Source organism: Heterodontus francisci, chromosome 33 (assembly GCF_036365525.1).
Source record: "Heterodontus francisci isolate sHetFra1 chromosome 33, sHetFra1.hap1, whole genome shotgun sequence".
Classification (NCBI taxonomy): domain Eukaryota; kingdom Metazoa; phylum Chordata; class Chondrichthyes; order Heterodontiformes; family Heterodontidae; genus Heterodontus; species Heterodontus francisci.
In genome coordinates, this window is record NC_090403.1 from 18,221,039 (window position 1) to 18,243,614 (window position 22,576).

General features: G+C 44.3%; 1 protein-coding gene across 1 annotated transcript in view; it reads right to left on the reverse strand.

The window, feature by feature from the left end:
- ace (angiotensin I converting enzyme (peptidyl-dipeptidase A) 1) overlaps nucleotides 1-22,576 on the reverse strand; it is a 642,116-nt gene that overhangs the window by 484,335 nt on the left and 135,205 nt on the right. Inside the window, exons 9-14 of the mRNA XM_068013141.1 lie at nucleotides 17,774-17,918; nucleotides 17,573-17,671; nucleotides 13,128-13,250; nucleotides 12,057-12,268; nucleotides 9,903-10,039; nucleotides 8,890-9,048 (exon numbers count right to left, since the gene is read on the reverse strand). Of these exons, the coding sequence (XP_067869242.1) occupies nucleotides 8,890-9,048; nucleotides 9,903-10,039; nucleotides 12,057-12,268; nucleotides 13,128-13,250; nucleotides 17,573-17,671; nucleotides 17,774-17,918 (875 nt within the window). The remainder of the gene's footprint in view (nucleotides 1-8,889; nucleotides 9,049-9,902; nucleotides 10,040-12,056; nucleotides 12,269-13,127; nucleotides 13,251-17,572; nucleotides 17,672-17,773; nucleotides 17,919-22,576) is intronic.

Consider the following 22,576-nt stretch of genomic DNA (forward strand, 5'->3'; position numbering starts at 1 on the left):
TAACTAATCTTTCCTCAGCGATAAAATTCTCCATCCCTGTCAACATCCTCGTAAATCTCCTTAGTACCCTCACTAGTGCAATCACATCCTTCCTCTCATTCGGTGACCAGAACTGTATGCAGTACTCTAGCTGCGGTCTAACTAGTGTTTTATGCAGTTCTAGCATAAACTCCCTGCTCTTATATTCTTTACCTCAACTAAAAAAGGAAAGTATCCCATAGGCCATCTTAATCAACCTGTCCTGTTCCTTCAGGGATCTGTGGACATGCACTCCAAGATCTCTCTGTTCCTCTACAATTCTCAGTATCTTCTCATTTATTGTGTATTCCCATGCCTTTTTTGCCCTCCCCAAATATATTACCTCGCACTTCTCCAGACTGAATTCCATTCACCACTTTTCTGCCCACCAGACAAGTCCATTGATATTTTCCTGCAGTCTACAGCTTTCTTCCTCACTATCAGCCAATTTTTGTATCATCTGCAACTCCTTAATCATACTGCCTACATTTAAGTCTAAAATCTCTGGTCCTTCACCGTTCCTAGCTTTTCACCTTTCAAATAATAATCAGATCTATCCTTTTTGATCCACAATCAATTACCTCATACTTACCTGTATTGAAATTAATCTGCCACAGTTTCAGCCCACTCACTTTCTCAATGTCTCTTGGTAATTTTATGGTCCCCTCCAATCTAGTTGCTATATCACCAAGCTTTGTCATTCGCAAACTTGGATATGTAGCTCTCTATTTCTTCACCTAAATCATGAATAAATATTGCAAATAGTTGAGGCCCTAGCACAGACCGTTGTGGGGACACCACTAGCCACTACTTTCCAATTTTAGTACATACCTATTATCCCTACTCTCTGGCTTATACCACCTAACTAATCTCCTAACCAGGTCAATAAATGGCCTCCAATTCCATGACCTTTCATTGTACCTAACAGATACTTCTGCAGAACATTATCGAATGCCTTCTGTAACTGCATATAAACTACATCCATTGACATTCCCCTGTCTACTACTGTAGATACTGCCTCAAAAAAGTAATATCAAATACTACATCACACAATTAGTAATTCACACTAATTACTTTACAACAGAGTCAGTCATTCCTTTCAAATAATATACCGTGTTTCCTACATTACATCAGTGACTACACTTTAAAAAGTACTTCATTGACTGTAAACGCTTTGAGATGTCCGGTGGGCGTGAAGACGCTATATAAATGCAAGTCTCCCTTTTTTTTTGTACAACCCAAACAGCAAATTGTATCAAACGCAATCAGTAATTCACATGAAATACTACAACAGCATCAGTAATTCACATCAAAGACTATATAACATGACCAGTAATTCATGTCAAATACTGTGTAACAGAATCAGTAATTCACTTCAAGTAGTGTCGAACACAATCAGCAATTCGCTACCCATAGTAGAAGGCACAATTAGTAATTCATGTCAAATACTACATGACATAACCAGTAATCCACATCAAAGGCTACACAACACTATCAATAATCCACGTGAAATACTCTACTGCACAACCAAAACTTCACATTAATAAATGCACAGAAAACACAAAGGTCCTTGGTCCTCTAATTCATTTACAGCTCAAGGTGCACTTCTTATCCCCATTCTTACCACAACATGGATTATTCACATTCTCTATATTGAACTGCATCTGCCACTACTCTGCCCTTATCGCCACCCAAACATGTCCTCCTGTAATATTTCACAATCTTTGTTACAATTTGCCACACCCCCTCTTCTCCCCTCAATTTCTCATTGTCACCAAATTTCACCATTATTCCCTTAATTTATGTGCGTGGTAAATAAAGAGAGGACAATATTCACCCACACCTTGCCAATTCAAGAAACGTTCTTCAATTCTGCCATTTGCTCTTTACCCAGCAACAATCTCCAAGTCATATAGCTACATTATGTTTAATTCCATCCACCATTATCTATGTCTCTTTCTTTGAAGGGAAAATGTTGAAAATGTTAAAAGAATGCAACAGGGTTGCTACAAAGAAAATTATTTCCTCTGATGGGGAAATCAAGAACGAGAAGGCATTATCTTAAAATTAGAGCTAGGCCATTCAGGAGTAAAATCAGGAAGGACTTTGTCACACAGAAGGTAGCTGAAATCGAGAATTCTCTGCCCCAAATGGCTGTGGATGTCGGGGAAATTGTGACTTTCAAGACTGTGGTTGATAGTATTATGACCAGGTGAGAAGGGGTATAGAGGTTCCTTCTCAGCCTTTGGCTGGTTTAACTGTAACAGGGTTTAATTTTAAAATACCGTGTTTTTATTTCCCACTTAGTGAGCCCTTGTTTACTGCTCCAATTGTAAGGCAAAGAAATTAAACAGGTTTCCTTAGATTTAAACAAGAAAGGTGGAGGTTTATTAACCTTAAACTCCAATCCAGTTAACCACTACATATATGCGACGCGACCACACTAGCATGCATATGTGATAAAGACACACGCAGGTAGGGACAGAAAAAGTAGAAAAGAATAAAGGGGAAAAGTTTGAGGCACTATCTGGTAGTTACGATCCTTTAAGTTCAATGTGGAGCCCTTGGTTGCCGGTAAGTCTTGCAATTCATTGGGGCCCAGTTCATGCTTCTACTTGTTCCGATGTAGAAGTTTTTTCTCTCTTGAGGTTTACATGTCTTCTGTGGGTCTGGTGGCTTGGGCGAAAGTGAGAGAGACAGCCAGGAGAGAGAGGTTTTCTTGTTCCAGGTTCCAGCTCAAAACTGCCTTCTGTATTCAAACTGTCCTGTGGCTAGTTCAAAGAACCTGGACCAGCCAGTTAGTCATGTGACCAGCTGGTTTAACTAGTCCTGGCTCTGTGGATTGTATCATCTTAGGAGGGCCTGGAATGCGCTTCCTTACACTGTCAATGTCTGATGATCAAAATTCATTTGGGTTAATTGGAGCAGGGAATAGCCCTTTGTCTCCACAAGCAGTGTCTCTTAGTATGCAAATATCCTTCCAGTCCAGTGTCTGGTGATCTTCAAACAAGTCTTTAAAATCAATGTTCATATGACAAAATTAATATGCCTCATTCTTGGCAGGTGGGGGTCTGCATGACAATAGATTTTCTTAAAGTAAGGGTATCAAAGGATATGGAGTTAAGGTGGGGAAATGGAATTGACGTCCAGATCTAATAAAATGATGGAATGTGTTTGAAGGGATGAATGTCCTGTTCTTATATTTCTAGAACAGGCAAGCAAATGTTCACAGCGATACAGCTTATTAAACAATGTGATAATGCTGTGTAACAGATATGGTAACTGCCCAAAGCCTGCTTGAGTTTAACTTCTGATTATACTTATAAAATTACATCTTGTCTTCTCAATAGTTTCAGGAAGAACACAAGTAATCATTAGCATTGAACAAATCTGAGACTGGGACCAAGTATACTTGGTCTGCCATTTCTGTTTTCAATAAAGAATTCGAATACATTTTAGAACAGGCTACAACTAGCTTATAAGAAATTTCTACATGTTTTCAATGCGAGGGAATTTTGATACAGTAATTGAGGAGAAACCGTATCCACCGGCAGGAGGTTTAGTAACCAGTGGACAAAGTTTTAAGAAAATTAGCAAAAGAATCAGCACGGAAATTAGGAGAATTTTGTTTTACAGCATATTATCATCTGACTGCACTGCCTGAAAGGGTGGTGGAACAGATTCAATAGTAACTTTCAGAAAGGAAGTGGATAGATACCTGAAAAGGAAAAATTAGCAGAGCTATGGGGTAAGAGAAGGGGAGTGTGGTGAATTGCATAGCTCTTTCAAAGAGCCACACACAGACACCAATGGACCAAATGGCCTCCTATTGTACTATATAACTCAATGATTCTATGAAACGGCAAATTAAATGCATTTCTGGAGAGAGAAAGGGTTAAAACTGATTTTGGTAGGAATAGTATATTGAGGAAATGCTATTGTTGGGAGCTTGTGTGCACTGACTGGGAATTTTAAAATACTGCAGAAATGTAAAGGGCTGCAGCAGCTATTGCAATGGCATTCATGTGGTGCACCTGCTTGCGAAATGAAAGCCATGTGAATTGATCACAAAGAGATAAGAAGGTAGCCCAGAGTTAATGACAATAGACTGCCCATGCTGACTGCAAGCTTACAAAAGCTGAAAATATTCTACTGACAGAGTGCTGCACTGTTGGAGGTGTCATTGTTAAACTCTGTCTGCCCTCTCAGGTGGATGTATAAGATCCCCAGGTCACTATTTGGGGAAGAGCAGGGGATTTTCCCTGGGTCCTGATCAATATTTATCCCTCAACCAACATCACTTTTAAAAAAAAACAGATTGCCTGGTTATTAATCTTACTGCTGTGGGATCTTGCTGTGCACAATTTAGCTGCCATGTGTCCCTACATTGTGACAGTGACTACATTTCAAAAAGTGCTTCACTGGCTATGCAGAGTGCTGAAACATCCTGTGGTCAGTAAAGGAGCTATATAAATGCATGTTCTTTATTTTCTTCTTTTGAACTCTTCCACAACCTGGATATTTTGCCCTCAAATAGAACCAGAGTGAGGTTCCAATAATGAAGCTGATAGCATTCTGCCCTTTAGTGCCCATTTCAAACCTGCCAGCTTGGGCTGGAATGCAATGGAGCGAGACAGCAGAAAACTCGTGCGTGTCCTGATTTGAACTGCAGAATCCTGCTGAATGCAGCTCACACATAGACACCTAGAGTGAATCCTGACTATTATGAAGCAGCTTTGCCACATGGCATGAAGCAGGTGGGACGCTCTTGGATTCTAAAACCCATGGACTCTTGGTTTCAACTCACCTGCCTCCTTCTGCTGAAAGCAATGTTTACTCCAGAGAGAGGTGTGTATACAAGTGTTTGGGTTGGTTTGAAATTCTTCTGTTCCTGTCTGGGCCCTAAGCAATAGCTGCATAAGGTGCAAATGTAGTGTTTCTGAGCAGATTGGAGATGAGAAGCCCCCTCATTTTTTGTTCATTCTTGGGATGTGAACGTCGCTTGCAAGGCCAGCATTTACTGCCCATCCCTAATTGCTGAGCTGCCTTCTTGAACTGTTGCAGTCCTTGGGGTGTAGATACACCCACAGTGCTGTTAGGAAGGGAGTTCCAGGATTTTGACCCAGCGACAGTGAAGGAACGGCGATATAGTTCCAAGTCAGGATGGTATGTGACTTGGAGGGGAACTTGCAGGTGGTGGTGTTCCCATGCATCTGCTGCCCTTGTCCATCTAGGTGGTAGAGGTCGTGGGTTTGGAAGGTGCTGTCGAAGGAGCCTTGGTGAGTTGCTGCAGTGCATCTTGTATATGGTACACACTGCTGCTACTGTGCGTTGGTGATGGAGGGAGTGAATGTTGAAGGTGGCGGATGGGGTACGAATCAAGCGGGCCACTTTGTCCTGGATGGTGCCGAGCTTCTTGAGTGTTGTTGGAGCTGCACCCATCCAGGCAAGTGGAGAGTATTCCATCACACTCCTGACTTGTGCTTTGTAGATTGTGGACAGGCAATGGGGAGTCAGGAAGTGAGTTATTCACCACGGAATTTCCAGTCTCTGACCTGCTTTTGTAGCCACAGCATTTATGTGGCTGGTCCAGTTCAGTTTCTGGTCAACGGTAACTCCCAGGATGTTGATAGTGGGGGATTCAGTGATGGTAATGCCATTGAATACAAGAACACAAGATATAGGAGCACGAGTAAACCATATGGCCCATCGAGCCTGCTTCACCATTGAAAACGATCATGGTTGATCTTAGGATTCAACACCACTTTCCCGCCTGCTTGCCATACCCCTAAACATCAAGGGGAGATGGTTAGATTCTCTTTTTTGAGATGGTCATTGCCTGCCACTTGTGTGATGTGAATGTTACTTGCCACTTATCAGCCTAAGCCTGGATGTTGTGCAGGTCTTGCTGCATCTGGACATGGGCTGCTTCAGTATCTGAGGAGTCGCAAATGGTACTGAACATTGTGCAATCATAAGCGAACAGCCCCACTTCTGACCTTATGATTGAAGGAAGGTCATTGAGGAAGCAGTTGAAGATGGTTGGGCCTAGGACACTACTCTGAGGAACTCCTGCAGTGATGTCCTGGGACTGAGATGATTGACCTCCAACTACAACCATCTTCCTTTGCGCTAGGTATGACTCCAACTAGCGGAGAGTTTTCCCCCTGATTCCCATTGACTCCAGTTTTGCGAGGGCTCCATGATGCCATACTCGGTCAAATGCTGCCTTGATGTCGAGGGCATTCACTCTCACCTCTTGAGTTCTGCTCTTTTGTCCATGTTTGGCCCAAGGCTGTAATGAGGTCAGGATCTGAGTGGTCCTGGCGGAACCCAAACTAACTATTAGTGAGCAGGTTATTGCTGAACAAGTGCCACTTGATAGCACTGTCAACAACCCCTTCCATCCCTTTGCTGATGATCAAGAGTATACTGATAGGGCAGTAATTGGCTGTGTTGGATTTGTCCTGCTTTAAGTGTACAGGATATACCTGGACAACTTTCCACATTGCTGGGTAGATGCCAGTGTTGTAGTTGTACTGGAACAGCTTGGCTAGGGGCGCGGTGAGTTCTGGAGCACAGATCTTCAGTACTATTGCTGGAATGTTGTCAGGGCCTATAACCTTTGCAGTATCCAGTGCCTTCAGCCATTTCTTGATATCACGTGGAGTGAATCGGGTTGGCTGAAGACTGGCATCTGTGATGCTGGGGACCTCAGGAGGAGGCCGCGATGGATCATCAACTCGGTACTTCTGGCTGAAGATTGTTGCAAATGCCTTATCTTTTGAAATTATGTGCTGGGCTCCCCCATCATTTGAGGATGGGGATATTTGTGGAGCCACCTCCTCCTGTTAGTTGTTTAATTGTCCACCACCATTCACGGCTGTATGTGGCAGGACTGTAGAGCTTAAATCTGATCCGTTGGTTGTGGGATCGCTTAGCTATGTCTATTGCATGCTGCTTCTGTTGTTTGACATGCAAATAGTCCTGAGTTGTAGTTTCACCTCATTTTTAGGCATGCCTGGTGCTGCTCCTGGCATGCCCTACTGCACTCTTCATTAAACTAGGGTAGGTTCCCCAGCTTGATGGTAATGGCACAGTGGGGGATATGCTGGGCCATGAGGTTACAGATTGTGGCTCAGTACAATTCTGCTGCTGCTGATAGCCCACAGCACCTCATGGATGCCCAGTTTTGAGTTGCTAGATCTGTTCGAAATCTATCCCTCGTCTCCATGAGGTCTGTGTAGTGCTCACTCCTACCAATACTATCATGGACAGATGCATCTGCGACAATGTCAAGTAGGTTTTCCCCTCTTGTTGGCTCCCTCACCACTTGCCGCAGACCCAGTCTAACAGCTATGTTCTTTCGGACATGGCCAGCTAGGTCAGTAGTGGTGCTGCCAAGCTACTCTTGGTGATGGACATTGAAGTCCCCCACCCAGAGTACATTTTTCTACCCTCAATGTTTCTTCCAATTGGTGTACAGTATGGAGGAGTACTGATTCATCAGCAGGAGGTTTCCTTGCAGGAGGGGTGGGGCGCAGTTAGAATGGAGGAGAAAGTTGGTACACATGCTTTTCCACGTGGACCTAACTGACTACAATGTCTTCAGGGCCTGATCTGCCATTTTAACTTGAGGCCTGTAGGGGAGGATGACACCACCCCACCCACCCACCCACCCACACTCTGCCCCACAGGCCAAACCTAATGAAAAGACCCAGAGCTGGAGGTTTGGGTTTCTTTGTGGGCCCTCAGGGGGCAGGAGTGTTCCTTCAGACCCCACAGAGCAAGCTCAGGCCTTCTTTGTCTCAAGATTTCCCCATCCACCATCACCCGATGTGGACTCCTGTCCCCGGGACTGGATTTATGTGAAATGTTTGAATGGGCCTGCGTGTGGGTACGTGCTGCACATCTGTGTCTTGGTGATGGACCACACACAATTGTATTTATGTTTTGCTTAATTTCCGCCATTGACTGGGCCCTGATTCTGCAGAGCATGGAGGGAGCCACAGGCCTGAGAGGTGTTTCCAATGTAATCGCACTGGCTTGAAAAGATGCCCTTCTCTTACTTATGTTGATTTGGGAGAAAACTTCAACCAGCCAGCAGAGAAAAAAGAACAACAAATGAATATGACAGGTTCTCAAAGGCCTATATGATTAATCGGGTTTGAAAGGTTGATCTGAATAAAAGCCCTGATTTTAAATGTTTATTTAAATAGGAGCTTTTGCAGTACTAAGCAGAAACATTAGGTAAAGAAGAAAACATGTAAATCTTTTCTTAAGTTTTTTATTTATTGCTCCTCTTTATAAATCAGCACTGTCAAGATTATGCGTGTGAAACATGGAGAAATTTATTTATGTAACTGTGGTATGTGCAGGAATGCATTTATCTATCAATCTGTGATGCATAGCAAAATAACTATTTTTCAAGTTCATCACAAAAACATTAACTTTGCAGTCTCTGAGCAGATTGCTTTCAAACTTCTTTCCAGATCCTTTTTATTGGAGATGTTCAGTCCTCCCCTGCTCCAGCACATCCCCCTTGCAACACATAAAGTCTGACTCACAGTGAGCAACACCACAGGAGACCAATGAGCTTTAAACATTTACAGGCAATTCACTTACACAACAACTAACAGCTTCAAATGTGAAACAGCAGCAAGACAGCGCCAGTCTGTATTAACAGTCAGGCTCAGTCCTGCTGTCCGTCTCTGTAATCTGGTATAGGTTTGTTAATTAGGTTTCTCTGATTATTCCTCCGGCCAATTTTCTGCCAAAAATGGATGCACCCAATGTGCTGTAGCCCCTATCTATAGTTGCATAGCAATAGGAATTTTACTGTAGCAACATAATAACAGGAACCACACTGACCTCCTTCACTTCTGCTTCAGGAAGGGCCGCACGTTCAATGTCACTCAGTTTCTTCAGAATACGTATGATTTCTGGGCTTTGGAAATCCGTGTAGTCGAATTGCCGAGCTTGCTTGCCGTACACCAGTGAGTGGTTGGACATCATCAGGCTTTTTTCCAACTAGTGAAAGCAAAGAAGTCATGAAGCGTTTTCCAGCTGTGACACACAGAGATACCCGAATATTTGTGCGTACACACTTTTGCATGCACACTTATTCACATTTGTTCACACGCACACTCAGAGAGGGAGTAATTTTAATGTAACTCTGGGCAGGTAACCCATGAGATCAGGTGAAACACCCCTTTTTTTTGTGGGACACACACTTTTACACTCCAATATTACTCTCAATAGAGGGTAAAATCAGGTGTTGTGTAAAACCACCATTCTACTTGAACTTGTTTGTTTCCTGAAGGGCAGGTTAGGTTAAACTTTCCCCCTCCAGAGACACACATGCACATACAAACCATTTGTGAGGGATATATGGTGATCTATTGCCTGTTGACAGGGTTTATCAGTGTTAGTCTACTATCCAGTAGCAGGACTTCATCAGTGATGGTCTATTGTACGTCAATGCGGACTAGTCAATGGTCATCCAATGACCCTTGGCGAGACTTTGCCATTGATGATCTATTGTACAGTGGCAAGGATAAGTCATTGGTGGTTCATTGTCAAATGGTCGACCCTCGCTAATGGTTGTTTATTGTCATTTGAGGTTTACTGTCCATTAGCAGGGACTCATCAGAATTGGTTTGATCCTGCAAGAACTCAAGTTAAGTTTTGACACATTTTCGACTCTGCACCTTGTGGATTCCATCACTGAATCAGAATTGTCTCCACCGAATTACGATATAATTGGACAAGAAATGGTCAGCCTCTCAAAAGAACTACTTCCTTCAATTTTGGTTAATATAGTCCTTGAGTCCAAGTGTAACTACATACTGGGCTCGCTGTGCTGGCACACAGGATGAACATACCATGACCTGGTTGTTGTGTTCGGTGATGTTGGTATTGTATGTCCATGATGCCTCTGTGTAGTCGAACCACACTGTCTCTGTGACTTTGTTGTAATCATCTATAAACTGCTTTGCTATGTTTTCATCAGTAACTTTGTCTGCAAGAAACCAAGTGACAAATTATAGTCATGCGTGACAATAACAACTTGCATTTATATAGCACCTGTACTAATATAGTAAAATGTCCTATGGCAGTGCTGAGGAGCACAATCAGACAAAATCTGACATTGGTGAAAGGTGTTAGGACAAAAGCTTGGTCAAAGAGTTGGTTTTAAAGAGCATCTTAAAGGAGAGAGACAGGTAGAGAGGCAAAGAGATTTAGGAAGGGAGATCCAGAGCTTAGGGCTCAGACAGTTTAAGGTATTACCACCATTTCTGGGGCAAAGAGAGTCGAGGATGCACAGGAGGCCAGAATTGGAGGAGTGTAGAAAACTTGGACGGTTGTAAGTCTGGAGGAGTTTGCAGAATGGAGAGACCATGGATGGATTTAAATACAACGATGCGAGCTTAAATCGGAAGCATTGCTGAACTGGGAGCCAATGTAGGTCAGCGAGCACAGTGGGGACTGGAGATGGAATGTGGCAACATAGATGGCACGCCTTGGGTAATCCAGGTCTGTGTTTGGCCACTCAAGACAGCAGTGAGTTGATTTGACAATATGTGCGCCTGGCACACTGTCTCCAATATTTGGGAATTGCAGACAACGAGTGCCTATGGGGCATCATTCCGGCAGCATTTTGAGAATTTATTCACGGGATGAGAACATTGCTGGCCAGGCCAGCATTTACTGCCCATCCCTAATTGCCCTAGAACAGGTGATGGTGAACCACCTTCTTGAACCACGGCAGTGCATGTGATGTGGGTACACCTACAGTGCTGTTAGGCAGGGAGTATCTGGATTTTAACCCAGCGACAGTGAAGGAACGGCGATATAGTTCTAAGTCAGGATGTTGTGTGACTTTGAGGGGAATTTGCAAATGGTGATGTTCCCATGCATTTGCTGCCCTTGTCCTTCTAGGTGGTAGAGGTCGTGGGTTTGGAAGGTGCTGTCGAAGGCACCGAGGCAGCCTCTGCGCCACTGGGTGACAGGACCATAATTTGAATATTTAATTCAATTAAAATAATTAATTTAAATAAACTTACATTGCCTCAGGATGTCCCGCTGCAATCTTCGGCCCGGCGACTGGCATTTCCACGCCTTTTGGATCCCTGTCCAGGGAAACGAGGCGCCACACTGATGGGGTGGGGGGAGGAGGTAAGTTTCTCAGTGCGGTGGGGTTGGGGGGGGTGGGGGATGGAGGGACAGGGTCAAATTAATGTCATGGGTGTAGGGGATGGTGGGAAGTGTTGTCGTTTAAAGTTTGTGCAGCTGGGAGGGGTAGGTCAGATGGTAAAGGTAAATGTTTTTGGGGGGGTGGGTAGGGCAAATAATTAATTTAATTGATATTGGGGGGTGGGAGAGGAGAAAAGAGATGTATTTATTTAATTTCATTAAATGCCTCTTTAAATATTTAAATATGCCAGTAGGACTAACAGCCTTTTAAAAATGGCATCAGTGCCTGCGCACCGGCAGCTGACGCCATTGCCGGGGACGGACCGCCCACCTCCTCCACATCTTTGGCATGTGTGCCGCCAGTTTATTCGCCTGCCCAGCTTCTAAAATTCAGCCTGTTAACTCCATTTATCTCTCCACGGATTCTGCCCAGACCTGCTGAGTATTTACTGCATTTTCTGATTTTATTTCAGATTTCCAGCATCTGCAGTATTTTGCTTTTGTGTTACTTTACTCCTGTTGAGTCTGAGTACAGAGCCATCCACAATACAGGCTGAGCATTAGCCTGTACATGTGTGCTTACATTGATCACATCACCAGCCACAAGTGGAGGTCTGGGAATCGTGACTCTGTAGATTTCTTATTGTAATAATTTTTCTTCAAAAAGGGGCCAAGACTTCTCCTTAAAAATGGAATGAACCAGAGATAAGACATAGTCAATCAGATTGTTGTATTTAATTGACTCAAGCTCATTGGTTGCTGGTACTCCTGAGGTAAGTGCCCTCTGACCTCCCACCCATTTCTGGACACCTGCCCCTCATTGCTAACTAACTGGCACTTACCAATGCCATTTGGATATCCATCAGGGACTGGAGGGCGCCAGTCAAAGTCAGGCCAACCCAGCTCTTCATTGTTTTTTCTGTTCTCAGCCTGCAGCCACAGAGTGATGGGTTCAAAATACTCAAGCAGGGCAGAAGCGTTCATTTCGTTGCTGCCGGTCACCTCCTGAAGGATGTCCTGCCAAGCTTTAGAGGAACCAGCACTCAGTGCTTTACTGAAAGAGAGACCATAGGAAGCATTTATGCATCATTATATAGCATTTCACAGAGCTGTTATATAATGTTCTGTACATAGTAGCAGAGCTCCCTGGTTGATTTAATTCAGTTTCAGAGCCAGGATTGCAGGCTCATGGATTTACAGGGCCTCTGTCTGTCAGTTTATATTGGGTTCTATCTATGCATCCTGACCAGAAACATTGGTATTTACCATTCCTCCTAACTACTTGGATGTCAATTTCCAGATGCCATTGGGGGTGCCATTATTGGACGACTTTCTGTGCCCGATAGTCCAGTTATGGTGTTGAGTTGCCAGCACAGCTGATCACTAGGTTCTCGGTATGCTGTGTAACTGACCGTACACAATAACACAAAGTAGGTTTATACATTAAACATATTCCATCCATTCAAAGAGCCCGAGGAGTCTGGGGCCTGAATGATACACATGAGCTGCCTTTCAAAGGGCTACTAGCTGACTGCCATTTTTAACATTCTGATTAAAGTGGTGAGGGCCTCACAGGTCTAACAGGAAGTGGTAGCTGAAGGTCCAGGAATGGGTGATAAAAATGAAGGGAGCTCCTACACTAAAAGATGGTCGCCCTGGCTAACAATTTAATATTTGCTAAGTCCTGTCTTTCTCATGCAGCTAGATGCATTATGGGAACTTAACTTGACTGTCATTTGAGGCCTTAATAAGATTTGAGCACATTGTGTATGGGCCACCTTGAAGTCACAACCCATAGTACAAGGTGCCCGCCATTGTATTATCAACGCTTGCATGTGGTGCCTTCCGGCTTCGTGAGAGGTCATGGTTCCCCCACAATTTATTCCTGACAAGGACAAATACTCAGAACCTACCTGAGTATTTTGCCAGCATCAGCTGACTTGTAGATGTCACATTTATGCAGAGATCCATTCTGTCCTGCAGCATTACACAGAGCTTTGTGGAACTGGAACTGCAGGATAAAGCTCACAAAGTACCTGTAAAAACCAGAGGAAATTTGTTTCTTAGGAGCATTCAAACCCACAAGCCTGTCCTCCATTCAATTAGATCATGGCTGATCTATAACACAATTCCATTTCCTCCTCATCCCCCCCCATACCCTTACCCAATAAAACTCTCAGTTTTGAAAATTTCAATCGACCCATCATCCTTTTGGCTCCAAACTCCATTCTCTGGCTACAGACTCCGTCCCTCTCCCTGGCAACTGTCTGAGACTAAACAGGACTGCTTGCAATCCTTGATCTTTAGATGAGCTTCCGATCCCATATCCACAACATCACGAAGACTGCCTATTTCTATCTCTGTAACATCGCCCGACTCTGCCCTGCCTCAGCTCGTCTGCTGCTGAAACCCTCTTTCATACTTTTGTTACCTCTGGACTTGACTATTCCAATGCAATCCTGGCCAGTCTCCCACATTCTACTCTCGGTAAACTTGAGGTCTTTCAAAACTCTGCTGTCCCTATCTTAACTCACACCAGGTCCCATTCACTCATCACCCCTACTTTGGCTCCTGGTGAAGCAACGCCATGATTTAAAAATTCTCATCCTTGTTTTCAAATCCATCCCTGGCCTCATCCCTCCCGATATCTGTAATCTCCTCCAGGCTTACTGAGGTATCAGTGCTCATCTAATTCTGGCCTCGTGAGCATTCCTGATTTTGAACATTCCACCATGCCTACAGTTGCCTGGGCCCTGAGCTCTGGAATTCCCTCCCTAAACCTCTCCGCCCCTCTACCTCACTTTCTACCTTGAAGACACCCCTTAAAATCTACCTCTTCAGCCAAGCTTTAGGCCATCTGCCCTAATATCTCTTTATGTAGCTTGGTGCCTAATTTTGCTTTATAATATTCCTGTGAAGCTCCTTGGGATGTTTTATTACATTAAAAGTGCTATATAAAGGCAAGTTCTTGTCGTTGAAAGAGGTCCAGCTTTCCACTATCCTTTTCTGTCAAAAATGCTGTTCTGCGCCTCCCTCACTCACTCTTCACTCACCCACTCATTATTGGCCATCCACTCCCTCCCCAGCTGTTTTGTCAGAAGTTAGGAATATAGGAGCAGGAGTAGGCCATCGAGTCTGCTCCGCCAATCAATTAGATCATGGCTGATCATCTACCTCAATGTCACTTTCCAGTGTTATCCCCATATCCCTTTATGTCATTAGTATCCAGAAATCTAGCAATTTCTGTTTTGAACATGCTCAACGATATACGAACTAGGAGCAGGAGTAGGCTATTCAGCCCCTCGAGCCTGCTCCGCCATTCTATGAGATCATGGCTCATCTGTTTGTGGACACAACTCCACTTTCCTCCCTACACCCAATAACCTTCGACTCCCCTGTTTTTCAAGAATCTGTCTACCTCTGCCATAAAAACATTCAATGACCCAGCCTTCACCGCTCTCTGGGGAAGAGAGTTCCACAGACTCACATCCCTCTGAGAGAAAAAAATTCTCCTCGTCTCTGTTCTAAATGGAAGACCCCTTAAAATGTGCCCCCCTAGTTTTGGTTTGTCCCACAAGGGGAAATATCCTTTCAACATCCACCCTGTCAATGTTTCAATAAGATCACCTGTCATCTTTCTAAACTCCAATGAATACAGACCCAACCTGTCCAACCTTTCCTCCATAATATAACCCTCTCATCCCAGGAATCAATCGAGCGATTGAGCTTCCACAGCCCTCTGGGGTAGTCAATTCCAAAGATTCACCACCCTCTGAGTGAAGAAATTCTTCCTCATCTCAGTCTTAAATGGCCGGCCCCTTATTCTGAGACTATGTCCCCTGGTTCCCTCACCAGCCAGGGGAAAACATACTATCTACATTCACCCAAAATACTGCAGATGCTGGAAATCTGAAACACAAACAAGAAACGCTGGAAATACTCAGCAAGTCTGGCAGCATCTGTGGAGAGAGAAGCAGAGTTAACGTTTCAGGTCAGTGACCCTTCATGAAGTGTCATTAGTCTGGTGAACCTCCATTGCACTCCCCCTATGGCAAGTACATCCTTCCTTAGATGTTAGCCATAGTTGATTCATCTTTCCTGTTGCGTTTTTGTGTCTTAGAGGAATGTATATTTGTTGTAGACCATGTAATATGTCTTTAAATATTAGCCATTGCCTGTCTATCATCAAATCTTTTAGTGTATTTTCCTAAACCACCATAGCCAACTTGCCCCTCATACCTTCATAGTTTCCTTTGTTCAGATTTAAGACCATAGTTTCAGAATGAACTATATCACTTTCAAACTTAATGTAAAATGCTATTATATTATGGTCACTATTTCCTAAAGGCTCCTTGATAGCATGGTTATTAATTAGCCCTTTCTCATTACATAGTACTAAATCTAAAATAAAAATTTCCTGACCTCTAGTTGGTTCATCAATGTACTGCTCCAGAAACCCATCTCGTACACATTCCAGAAATTCATCTTCCACAGCATTATTGCTGATTAGATTTACCCAGTCTATATGTAAATTGAAGTTGTCCATATTTGCAGTATTACCTGTGTTATATGCACCTATAATTTCCTGATTTATACCATGACCACAATTTATACATTACCACTACTGTTTGGTGGCCTATAAACAACTTGCCCCCATAACCCTTGTCGATTAAAAATCTATCTAACTCAGCCTTGAATATATTCAATGACCTGCCTCTACTGCTTTCTGGTGAAGAGAATTCCATAGACAAACTACCCTCAGAGGCTGTGGTGTAATGGTAATGTCGCTGGGCTAGCAATCCACAGGCCAGGCTAATGCTTGGGGTTACGGGTTCAAATTACTAGTCAGGTGACATTGCCACTATAACACCATTTCCTGCTCCTAGTTCTTGTGTTGTGCATGACTGGTGCACTGGTTTATCTGGTGGAATTTAAATTCAATTAATAAATCAGGAATTAAAAAGCTTGACTCAGTAATGGTGACCATGCAAAAGAGAGCCTCCATTTTCTAGTGCAGTCTCTGACCCATCAGGTTTATTTCAGGCTGGGGTCTGTCGAATTTTTAAAACATGTTGGGGTGGGGTGGTGGGGGGATTGTGGTTCTGCAGAAGCAAAAACTTTTGAGAACCCCTGTCCTATTTTATACGGGGAACAAATGTTTCTTCTTTGGCCCTGGCCATTGACTGCCTTGGGACCATTCTCTTAGGCAAGGCATCGCAGTTGATCCCAATCTTCTTCTCACCTGATGCCCACACATGGACACATTCCAGGAACAGGAGTCCTGGATGATTCCCCCTCAACAGCAGTACAGGGTGCCGAGGCTGCCTTATATCCCTATAATTGCTATCAGCTAGCTCCCCATGAAAGAATGGCCTTGTATTTATGTTGAGTGTGATGACATCTCAAAGATCCCAAAATACTTCCCATCCAATCAGTTGCTTTGTAGAATCGTTAGTGCAGGCAAATATGAAAGCCATTTTGTGCACAGCAAGGTCCCATAAACTGTGGTGAGAGAAATGAGCAACTATTCAGTTTTGCTGTTTTTTGGTCGCCTGTTCCTCCCAACCACTTGCCTCAGCTAGAGTATTTTGCTCAATTCTGGGCATTGTGCTTGAGGAGGGATGTCAAGACCTTGGAGAAGATGCCGGGGAGATTTACTAGAATTATACCATGGATGAGGGACTTGAGTTATGTGGAGAAATTAATGAAAATGGGATTGTTCTCCTTACAGTGGAGAAAATTAAGGGTAGATTTAATAAAGGTGTTGAGGGGTTTTGATGAAGTGAATAGGGAGAAACTGTTTCTACTGGCAGGACGGTCAGTAACCAGGGGACACAGATTTAAGATCATTGGCAAATAAAATCCAGAGGGGAGATGAGGAGAAATTGCAATATGCAATGAATTGTTATAATGTGAAATGCACTGTCTGAAAGGCTGATGGAAGCAAATTCAAGAGTTCAAAAGGCAATTGGACAAATATTTGAAGGGGAAAATGTGCAAGAACAGGGGGAAAGAGCAGAGGAGTGGAATTAATTGGATGGCTTTTACAAGGAGCCAGCACAGGTATGATGGCCCGAATGGCCTCCTTCTGTGCTGTAGGATTCTATGATTCAAAGGTGATGTTGGTCAAGGGAGGATGGTTGGTCTAGACATTAAAGGTGGGACTGAATTGGGGAGCAGGGGCACAGGGGCTCAACCTTTGCAACTTTAGCGGAAGAATTGCAGAAATTCCAGAACAAACAGAGTTAACGAGCAGCAGAACTCCTATAGAAGTTCACCCTCAATGTCTCTGGTGCCTGTACCAACTGCTCAATCTTAGGAGCTCTGTCTGAAATTCTGTTCCTTTGGACAACTTTACCTGATGTAAGGTGTGTTTGCTGGGATGTGGTACTTGGCACCAGGGTCAAAGTTTGTTTCATTTCTTGGAACTGGCGGACAGATCCCTTGGTATTTTGTCCTGGAAAACACAAGAGCAGACGGAAACTAAATCCTGATGCAAACCCAACATTTCAGATCAACTTCTCGTCATGGACCACTCAGTGTCCGGTTGTTGATTTACCTTAGATACCACCATTCATAGTTATAGTTCTTTGGAGAAATCCGTCCACTGAACACTCCCCAGCGCCATTGGTCAATCAGATATCCAAATGGGAGGAAAGCAATTTTTTGCAAGGCCATTTTCAGGAGGTAGTTAATGTCAGTTTCTGTCAGAAAATAAAGTGATTGGATTGAGTAAAATAGACTGAGTGATCTCATTTCCCTTTCTAAGATCTTTATCTCCCTGTGTTATCATTTCATGGGCACCACCAGCTCTGCAGTACCTCACCCAAATGGCCATACACCGTGTTTGGTTCTGCTATGCAGGGAGGATTTTGAAGCTTTAAAGAAGGATCACTAGAAGGTGGCCTGGTATGAGGAAATACAACTACAAAGAACAACTTGAAAATTGGTTCTTTTTGCCAACACGATGCAGAATACGGGGGGATATAATATAAATGCTTACAATTGTGAAATGATGGGACAGGGTAGATAGAAATGGACTGTTTCCAGTAGTTGAGGGATCACAAACAAGGGGCCAGAGATAAAAGATTAAAAGAACAAAGAACAGGAGGGACTTCTTCACACAGACAGTGTTGTGAGGCTGCGGAATTCACTTCCAGGGTTAGTGATTGAGGAAGAAACTATATCAACATTCAAGGTTAGTTTGAACAGATGGATGAAGGAAAGGGGCTTGAGGGGATATTGGAACAGGGTGGGTAAAATGAATTATTTGTTCTCATAAAGAATAAATGCCGACACGGACTGGTTGGGCTGAATGTATTTTCCATGTTGTAATAATCTATGTCAGTGCGAGTCCGGAATGTGTGTGTCAACAAGGTATCTGACCATGACTGTTCCTGGCTTCATCCAGTGTTTAGCAGTGGATAGAGGTCAAAAGCAGGAGCTCTGCCTGAACTCCCCCCCTCACCAGCTCAAGGACATAGAGGCAAGCGTTAGAGTTGAGGTCAGCACAGAATAAGGACCAAAGGCCACATGTATTGCTTTAACTGATGCCATGGGGAAGCTAATTATTTTATAATAATTTTATCTAACATTCTCAAGAAAATTACATTTTTTAAATAGTAGAGGGGAGGACTGAATAAACAAAATAAGTTAGCCTGGAAATTGTTGTGGTATCATCTGTATACTTAACATGCCTGTTCCTCCACTATTTTAATAAACTTAAGTTCATCCAAAAATCTGCTACCCTATCCTAACTCACAACGAGGGCGGAATTTAATTCCCCCTCAGGAGCGGGCTGGGAGGGGGGAGGGGACCGTAGAATGGGAAAGGGAAGGCAAGGGGCAGAGTGCCCGTCGCCTTCCCAACTCCTCACTATTAAGTCAGGGACGGGGAAGGAAGAGGACGGCCTAGAGGCTAATTGAGGCCCTTATGTGGCCATGCCAATTAATGGCCACTTAAAGGTCTTGTCCCACTGACACTGGCATTCAACAAGCTGTGAGGGGTTCCTGTGCACATGGGGAGGCCGTCCAGTAAAACCAGGTGGGGGAGGGCCCCCCTGCTTGGGAAATCTGTGGCAATCTGCTCTCTGGCAGAAAGGACGGCCCCCTCCCCCACCCCGCTGAATGAGCAGCCCCGCCCTCCATGACCTCCCCCACCCCTCTCTGAACTTGCCTGACTGGCCCCAGCCAGCCGGCCTCACTGCCATCACTGCCTGTGGCACTGCTGGACTGAAGAGCTGCCAGCCCTCTGATTGACTGGCAGCTCTTGGAGACAGGAACCCTGACAGAAGGCAGTTAACTGCCTGATTGACATTTAATCCTCTCAGGGCTTCCAAAATTGGTCATAGTGGGATTGCCACAGGCTTTCTGGATGGTGGATGGGGCCAGTGCCGTGGCCATTAAACTCAACCTTATGTCTTGTTCACCCATTACCCCTGTGCTCATTGACCTACATTGGCACCTGCTCTGGCAACACGTCGATTGTAAAATTCTCATCCTTATTTTCAAATCCCTCCATAGCACCATACCTCCCTATCTCTGGAATCGCCTCCAGCCCCAACTTGCAGGTGATAAGGTAAATTGGACATTGTAAATTTCCCCTAGTGTAGGTAGGTGGTAGGGAATATGGGATTACTGTAGGGTTAGTATAAATGGGTGGTTGTTGGTCGGCACAGACTCGGTGGGCCGAAGGGCCTGCTTCAGTGCTGTATCTCTAAATAAATAAATAAATAAAATAAATAATCTCTGCCCTCCTTCACTTTGGCCTCTTGTGCATTCCTGATTTTAGTTGCTCCACCATTGGCAGCTGTGTGGGCTCTAAGTTCTGGAATCCTCTCACTATATTTCTCTGGCTCTCTATCTCTCCCTCTCTGTTATGCTAGGCCCCACCTGCCAAGAATGAGGCACATTAATTTTGTCATGAACATTGATTTTAAACTGTTACTGGAGTGAAGAAGACTTGTTAAACAGATCAGCTGTGGCTGGAAAATACATTTGCATATTAACAGACAGTGTTTGGAAGGACAAAGCAGCCATTCCCTGACATTCAACCCACAATAGACTTTTGATCACCAGACGTTGAAGGTGGGGGAGCTCACATTCCAGGTTGACTGCTAAGATGGCCAAATACACAAACGGACATGGTCAAACCAGCTGGTCACATGACTAACCTGCTGGGCAACCTGAGTTTTTTAAATTTGTACAAACAGTTTGAGCAGAGTGACTGTTTGCTCCTGGACTGAGAAGATCTCTCCTGTCTGCTCCCATCTCTTCCTCACAAGCCTCTAAATCTACTGAAGACACATGAACCCCAAGAGAGAAAGGTCTCCGACAGCGAACAAAGTTAAAGAAGACTACTGGCCTCAACGAAAAGCAAGATCTATCTACAATCAGGAACATTACAGTGAGCTCGAAGAACCATAACAACAACTCTTCAGATATTACCTCAAAGTTTTCCACTTTATTTTTCTTCTGCTCTTTTCTGTCTCTTTCATGTGTGTATCGCGCATGTATGCTAGCGTGGGTGTGTCGTGTACCTGGAGGCATTAACCGAATTATGGTTTAAGCTTAATAAATTTCAACTTATCTAAAATCTAAGAAAGCCTGTTTTCTTAGGGAATCCTAGACCTCTTTCTCATCTGGATCATAACACTCATGCTTTCATGATTCAAGATGCCTCTTAAAGCCTGCTTCTTTGACAAAATCTTTGTTCTCCTTGATGGGGAGGAAGTGAGAGGACAGCTGGTGGGCATGTACCAGCAGGGCAACTTGCGAAGGGAAATGCTTGACAGTATTAAGAACAGACACCTCCCATTCATCCCCACTGTACACAATTCCAGTGGACAGAACACACTCTCATTTCATTCCAGGACATAGGGTTCCAATAAGTCGCTCCCCTAATTGCCAGTGGGTGAGTGTTTGAACCATTTGGAAGGCCTCATATTCCATCGCTGACCTGTGCTGAATTAGCAGATTGTAGTCAGGTATGTGCAATACATTTGCCCTCTGTGCCGTTAGGGTAGGGAGGGTAAAATCAACCAGGATTCCTGGCCTGATCACTATTAGTCACTCCTTTTGGCAGTGCGCAGGTGTGCAGGCACGAGACTTTGTTGTGTTGCAATAGCCTACCACACAGAACACCAAGGGCAGCAGATGCATGGGAACACCACCACCTGCAAGTTCCCCTCCAAGCCACACACCATCCTGACTTGGAACTATATCGCCGTTCCTTCACTGTCGCTGGGTCAAAATCCTGGGACTCCCTTCCTAACTGCACTGTGGGTCGACCCACACCAGATGGACTGCAGCGGTTCAAGAAGGCGGCTCACCTGCACCTTCTCAGGGCAATTAGGGATGGGCAATAAAGGCTGGCAGAATTTTCAGGCCCCGCTGAGGTCATGAGCAGTGGTGGATGGGCCCGGAAATACCAGTGTTGGCTGGTGTGCCGGTTTCCCAACCCCATTCCCGCATTGGCCATTTTAAGGGAGGCAGGTTCGGGGCCTGACAGGGTTGCCCCACCTCCCATGGGGCGGGCAGCCAATTAGGCTCATTAAGAGCCTTGTTAAAGGCAGTTAAAGGAGGCCAACTGGAATTTTCCAGTCAGCCTCCATTTTCCTGATGCGATGGGGGGCAGTTCAGCTGCCTGGAGGCGGGCACCCAGTTGCATGCCAGCGGGTGAGTGCTCAAAGGCTTACAGGCTCTCCCTGTCTGCCTGGGTGCAGGTGCCACCAAAGACCACCCTGTAGAGAGATTCCATCTTTCCCACCAACAGTTGTGGCCTGGCAGCTTCTGAAATTTTTTTATTTGAATTTTTATAAAAGTTGTTGAGAGAGAACCTTCATGTTGAAGCACCCTCTCAGTTACTTACCCTTTCCTGCAGCCTGCTGCTCCTCTCAAGCTGGAAGGCCTCTGTTAGCCCCCCAACTTTGAGAGCCTGCCTGCCACCCTTAATTGGACAGGGAACCTGCCCCCTTGCCAATTAAGGGAGTGTCAGAGTCAAAATCCCAAAAGGTAAATGTGTCCCCCAGGGATCGGATCAGGGCCCAGAAACAGATTCTTGTTTCCCACCCCCAAAGTGAAAATTCAACCCAAAGTTTGGGTTTTAAAAGACTATTCAGCGGAGGAGAAAGAAAGACTTGCATTTCGATAGCACTTTTCACAATCTCACGGTGTCCCAAAGTGCTTTACAGCCAATAAAATACTTTTGAAATTTAGTCACTGTTGTAATATAGAAACAACCAGTTTGTGAACAGCAAGGTTCCACAAACAGCAATGTGATAATGACCAGATAATCTGTTTTAACAATGTTGATTGAGAGGTTAATACTGGCCAAGTCATTGGGGAGCACTCCCCTGGTAATC